At 30.7% G+C, this 7,151-nt stretch overlaps 1 protein-coding gene across 1 annotated transcript; it reads right to left on the bottom strand.

Annotated features, from left to right (window-relative positions):
- On the bottom strand, positions 1-6,704 carry HELRODRAFT_162202 (hypothetical protein; the record flags this gene model as incomplete). Its single annotated transcript, XM_009024476.1, has 5 exons — positions 1-169; positions 2,038-2,153; positions 5,831-5,959; positions 6,017-6,066; positions 6,674-6,704. 5 exons carry the CDS (start codon positions 6,702-6,704, stop codon positions 1-3), a joined length of 495 nt encoding a protein of 164 aa, XP_009022724.1.
- Positions 6,705-7,151: the final 447 nt, after the last annotated feature.

Raw genomic sequence — 7,151 nt, 5'->3', positions numbered from 1 at the left:
CTAAATGTATGTGGCTGATAAATGTCTGTAATCCTTGCCTCTATTAGTATGGGAGGGATACGAAGAGTTTGAGATTAATGATGCGCTGATGGCTTCATGATCGTTTCTGATGTTCTCTGCTCTCCACATGTGGTTGTGTTGGTGATGTTTGTTGCCATCTTTGTTGAGGCTGTTGTTGTTGGTTGCTTGCTTGCTTGCTAGTTGTCAGCGTTGAGCGTTAACGTTTGTTATAGTTTTTGGCTGCTTTGTTTTGTTGATTTTGAATTATTTGGAGTTTTATTAACAGGTGATGCCATTTTTTTATATGTTGTGATATTTTTTGGTTATATTTGTCAACTGTTGCAACTAAAAAATGTTTTTGACAATTTTTACACGTAAAAACCAGAAATAAAAATAAGAAAAAATTAGCTTTTCAAACGTTTGCCTCATAACTCAAAACACCATTTTTAACGAATTCTGAAACAAAAATTAAATTTCACACCTTTCAGTTCTACTTTGTTTAAAAAAAATTAAAAATTTTTTATCATTTTTTTGAAATTATCAATTTTAGTTTTTGCTTTGGTCTTTTTTCTTTGTGCTCATTTCTAAAGGGGAGCAATGTAAATCTCCATTCACAACCCAAAAAACAAACAAACGTTTTTTGACGCTACTTTTGGTGACAACATTTGTGGAGATTGTGTGAACCAAACATACGGAAGTGCGCAATGTAGACTCCCGTGGTCAATAAAAACATCCAACCCAAGCATAATTTACTTACATTTAAATATATGCATATTTATGTGAATATAATATATATTCTAACTAACTTACATTTAATTTTTAAAATAGTAACAATATTTAAAATATAAAATTATAGGCTTCATACATTCATATTCAGATGCATAATAGGTATGTAATTACAATCTTACAGTAGATTCATGCTGACACGTACAATTGGGTCAAAAGCATCATTCCTTCCCCAAATTGTTTCTCAGCAGCAGCAGTAACTTTCTGTTAACGCATGCCTGGTTCCACCAAACAACATTTTTGTCTCGTCGACCATGAAAATGTTTTGCTACTGATTTCTTCAAAGTTGACAACTAGTGCTGAATTTTCAAATATTCGCAGTAAGATTTCCTTAAATAATTTTTTTAATGATATCTCCTGTTAACCGTCATTTCTCCATCAATAAAATGCAAAATTATAAAAAAGCTTTTTTACTTATTGCAGATAAAGTGAATGTTTTTATGGAAACCTTTCGATGCGATACCAGAAGACTAGACCTATTTCTTATTGTTTATGTGTTACAATTAGTACATCAGTGAGAAGCGTCCAATAATAGTTACCTTTAAAGAAGAAAAATGATCGTAAAAATGAAAATTAAAAAGTTTAAACTGAAATAGCAGTCTGCAAATTCTAATCATTCCTCCAAAAAATTTCCAGCCTATTGACTAGTTGGTTATCAAATTTGTTCAAGATAAAAAAAACTTTCATCTAACCTTTCATGAGACGATTCAAAATTTTTCTGAAAGGTCGTAAATAATTTAAAACTGCATGCATGCCCTTGTCGAGTGCCTTCTAGTGAGGAAAAGTTATCGAAAAAACCGACAGTAATCATCTTTCATGTATGCTTGAAAGTGCGGGGCACAATTGCGAAAATGAAAAAGCTCATAAAAATTGTACTATAAATAATAAAGTTTTTGTTAACGCATTAAATTATTTCAATATTATAAAAATAAAACAGTCTCTTAATTAGATGGTTACATTAAATGCGTTTGAAGGAGGTTCAGCTTAGCGCGTGCTTTTGCAAAATAACAGATTATAAAGTACTAAGGTAAAACTGAAAGTGTGTAGTTTAGATTTATATGGTAGTTTTAAGTTTCTTTCAACCACGTTTCAATAAATTGCTTGTTAGACTTTGATAATTTTTTACCGTTAAAATAAGTTGTTTAAAAATATTATTCATCAACCGTGTTAAAAATCAGGCAAGCAGTTGACGCGAGAAAGCATCGTTAGCACGTAGGAACGTTAGAAAGCTATTTGAAGGTCAAGTCTGACGTGGTGGAACGACTTCCCTTATTTGCATATCGAAGGATGAGCAGTTGTCGTGGGTAGTTGCTGATTGTATGATCAATTGTGTTGTTGTAAGCTAATCTGTGTTGTTCTATGTTCTTCTACGTTGTTGTATGTATGTATATTTAAATATTTATGTTTATTTTATGTTCATATTTTTGTTTGCGTGGTTGTTTAATGTTGTTTTAACGTTCAACCTTTTACGTTATGCGTATTAATGTATGTGTGTGCGTGTATGTGTGTGTGTTTGTGTGTGTGCGAGCGCGCGCGCGTGTGTGTATGTATGTGTGTGTGTGTGTGTGTGTGTGTGTGTGTGTGTGTGTGTGTGTGTGTGTGTGTGTGTGTGTGTGTGTGTGTGGTGTCTACGTCATTACTTCTTTATTACTTTCATTTAATTCCGTATAATAATTTTTTACTTTAAACTACAAACTCAATTTCCTTTGCCAAACGCAAACCAATTTTCTTGGCATATTTAATGAATTTTTTTAAAAATGATCATTCTACATCGCAATGCATATTATTAAATTACATTTAATTAAATTTCAAACCCGTTCTAACATGAAAAGGTTCCGAACATTGAAACAAAATTAAAAAGAATTGAGCGTATTTTTTATATCAAGTTTCAATTTTAATCAAAAATTATTACCAATGAAATTATGATGATTGCATTCTTTTTCGCTGATACAAACTTTTCCAATTCAAATCTTTCATGTCCACATGCTATCACATACGCTTATATTTAAAATTTTGTATAATAAATTCTTAATTCGTTTCTATTTGTGTTTCTCATAACGCGTTCATGCATTAATGTTGCGTATTTATCTTATATGTAAAGACTTATTTACACGCATGCATGGGTACGTAAGATATGTCTCTGTCTCTTCTTCCTGTCTACTTTCTTTCGTTTACAAATAAATTATTAGAATTTTAAGTTCTCAAGCCTTCAACGTGAGATGAAGCCTTCATGTGCGAACGAAACTTCAAGAGTTTGCAAATCAGGTAAGATATCAATGGTAGAATAAAGTTTTTAGACTTATTAAAGCATATTGACGATAATTAGAAATGCAAACATAAAATTTCAAATAATTTTTCACCAAACAACATAGCAATCAAAAACTGTTAATTAAGGTCTGGTGAAGTATATTGAAACTTTAAAAATCTATTTAACAAATAAATAATGAAACTTTTTCAGAAATTTAGAATGAATTAGTAACAAAGATGAAGTTTATTTTTTAATAATTCACTAAAATTTTTGTAGCGATTAATTAAAAATTTATTAAATTTATTATTCGACATAATTTTTCTATTGTTAGGATCTTTTATTTCCTTTACCATTCATTCATTAGGCTGCTTTCAAAACGATATTTGCTCGTTTAATTATACATCATTTTACTTGTTCTAGATATTGTCCATCCGTCCATATATTAATTTAATCAACTTTTTATTCATCAACCCTTTAATCTTCCTGCCGTTTAATCCGATTATTTTTTGTCTACTGCGCTGTTTTTAAATTTTTCATTAATATTTTCCTTTCCTCATTCGTTTATTTATTTAGTTCCATTCATTTATTCATCTATTCTTTTACTTGGGCATGTATTTGTTTGTTAAAAACACCGGTCAGTATATCAGTTTTCTGTGTTAAGATGAACATCGAAAAAGTAGATTGAGAGTTGATGAAAGAGAACACGTCTCATACAACCATGTTTGTTGTTTGTTGGTTAGTTTGCTTGTTTGTTGTTTGTTTGTTTGCTTGCTTGCGTGCTTATGTTTGTATGATTTTATTTGTGGATGGGAGCTTTTATTTGCTTCTGTATGTGTATGGCTTTTTGTTTTATTTTCAAACGTACATACAATAAAATGGTTGTGTGTTTGTATGTGTCTGCCTGTTTGTGTATCTGTGAAATTATAAGCAAGTTATTGCTTAAAATATTTATGCTCTGCTGTTTATGGCCAATCGATGTTAGATCTTTCTACAAGACAAAAATATTAAATGCTCGTTATTTGCATCCTTCATATGTATCATGCTTTCTAATTATGCAACTTCCAACTAAACTAAATAGACAGCAACAAATTGTAGACATTCACATGTGATATGTACACATCTTAATCTGTTTGCGTCGTAGTATGTACGCACATCGTACATGACATACATATAAGATGTACACGCATGGAATGTGTACACATAACGTGCACATCATCGCACGCATACATCGTAACTTCTTCCTTGATTGTGTGTTGTTTGAATTGGCATTTGTTTCCTTGCTACTCGGTCTGCATTTATATCTAAACAACAATATTTTTTGTATTTCAAACTTTCATTTAAAATTTGTCAGTTGTTTCCGCAATATAAATGTAAGGTGTTGCGTCAAAAAGTTATTAAAAATTAATAAACATTATCAAGGAAAATAGACTTGCATGATGGTGGTGGTTTCGTGATAAACAATGCATCAATCAATCAATACATCAATCAACCGTTAAATTTATCAAGGCATTTATTTTTCATCCCCACATATTTCCCTCTAATCAACCACTTGCTAACTTTCATATAGGCAATCAACTCAAAAGACGCCATAAATAAATTATCACAAGTCGACTGGAACAAAAAAGACTAAAGTTCATTCATTCATTCATTCATCCATCCATCCATTCATTCATTCATCCATTTATTCATTCATTCTTTTATTCATTCATTTATTAGATTAAAAAAATAACGGCGGCAAATAAAAAAGTGAATGTTGGTTTCAAATAGCAGATGTTATTTTTTCTTTCTACTCTTAATTTCATCATAATTGAACATTGCATGATGCATGTGTTAAGTACTTGATGATGTACTAGAAGTTTCATGGGATGATTCGTAATGCATGAATGATTATAGTTGATTGTGTTGGATGTTATTGCTTGCTGTTAGTGGATGCTGGAAGAATTTGTTTTCAGTTTACTTCGAAATTTACAATTTAATGTTAACTATTAGGGCCAGTTTTCCATAACAAGCCCTACTTTATATTTGTTTGCTTGACTGGAGGTGTCACAAAGTATCGCCAGGAATTTTTGCACACGTCATCAAACATTCACAAACTTCCTGGTAAAAGTGAATTTAAAGAAAACTAAAAAAAAAAGTTGCAAGTAAAACGAATTTAACGTAAAGTCGACGCCGACAGACGTCAAACAAATGAAATGTAATTAAAATTTTTAATGAGACTTTCACAATAAACCTTCAAACGGAGTAGGTGCAACAAAATTTAAGAAAAGGTATGTTGAAACAATTCGAAACTTTCCACGTTCCTTGTGTTGCGATTTAAAAATAATCAGAAATAAGTTTAGTTAGTGGTGGTAAGAAAATTAATCATGTTCATGTCCGTTGTCCAGTTCACACAATCACGTCCACACAGTCTGTGTCGTTGGTAAAATATTTTTGTTAAAAAAAAATCGCAACAGCAGTAAAATAAATGAATGCAAGAAGAGTAAAGGAACAATTGAAGTCCATAAAAAAATGTATAACAACAACAAATATCTAACTACCAAAACAGGATGGAGATGATGGATAGTTCCTGGCCAAATGCCAAAAAGCACACATCGACTGAATGAAAATTAAAAAGATGAATGAATTTTAACAAGAGTAAAACGTGAAATAGATAAACTCAAATTAATAATTGCGCACAGTAAAGATAACCGACAACATTACGACATATCAACAGTTTAAAAATATTTCTCAGGGTGAAAATGATTTTTTATACAACCAAGAAGATTGTCAAGGTTAACTACTTTTTACTCAACTTACTTTCCTTGCATGGGCCAATTTTTTAAAGAAACTGAATTTTAATTCTGTGCAACACTTCCTACAGTTAGGAACGGAATAGTTCCATTCCGGTTCTGAACATTTGGTTCTGAAGATTAGGACCAGCCGGTCCTATTAACCGGTAATTGTATTAACCGGCTTCTACTGTGGGTACTACCGCGTACGGACCGCCAGTTTATTTGCGAGTATGGAGTGCTGGCTGGTCACTTCGATGGCGTCTGGTCAGTTTGATTTCATTTTTAATTTAACTTTTCATTGTTGGTTATAATTATGTGAAATAAAAAATAACAATTAGACATGATTAACGATCATTGTGAATGTGAATGCATTCATATGTACTCGTTTGAGTGTTAGTAGCCTTATGTGCTCTTTTGCGTGTGAAGTGCGTGTATTCTAACAAACTGAAACATGAAACAAAAAATATTTCGTATTAAACGAATGACACGAATAAACATCAATGATAATTTATCTAATAATAATTTATCTAAGGTACCACTAAATGTTTAACTAACTGTAACATTAATACATCAAAAATTTACAGTCGATACAACATTCATTATATTGGTGACAGCACGTGCTTGTGAGCGTGTCAAATAAAAGTGGTACTTTTAATTTATATATCGAAATATGCGTCAGCAACTTTCGAGCTAATAGACATTAATTATACCTACTTTTTTCTTATAAAGAAACAAAACATGTATTATTATTATTATTGTTATTATTATTATTATTGTGTTGTTGTTATTATTATTATTATACATTTTTTCTAACGGTATTTTAAATCAGCTTCTCACTCGTCCGAGTAAAATTTATAAGGTAATTAACTTTTTATCGGCACTGATGCACTTTCTTTCATCGTCTCCTCCACGCTACTGCTTCTTTTCCATCCGCTAGTCAATTACTCATAAACATCATTATTCAGTCGTAAATTTTTTTTATTTCGGTTTTTTAATATTATTATTTTTGTTGTTATTATTTTTATATTATTGTTACTACTACTACCACTAATACTACTACTACCACTACTACTACTACTACTACTACTACTACTACTACTACTACTACTAATAATAATAATAATAATAATAATAATAATAATACTACTATACTACTACTATTACTACAACTACTACTACTATTTATGATGAAAATAATTATTATTATAGAGCACCAGAGAGTTTACTTATTTTTTCGTCTTCTACTCATTGCAATGAAGTTATCATTTTATCATGTACATTACATAGTCGTCGTCATCACTTTGATTAATTTTTTATCATTATCTTTTCATAATTAGAAATTTTTT

This window comes from Helobdella robusta, assembly GCF_000326865.2.
Source record: "Helobdella robusta unplaced genomic scaffold HELROscaffold_4, whole genome shotgun sequence".
NCBI classification, from domain to species: Eukaryota; Metazoa; Annelida; class Clitellata; order Rhynchobdellida; family Glossiphoniidae; genus Helobdella; species Helobdella robusta.
This window is presented reverse-complemented; position numbering and strand designations above follow the sequence as displayed.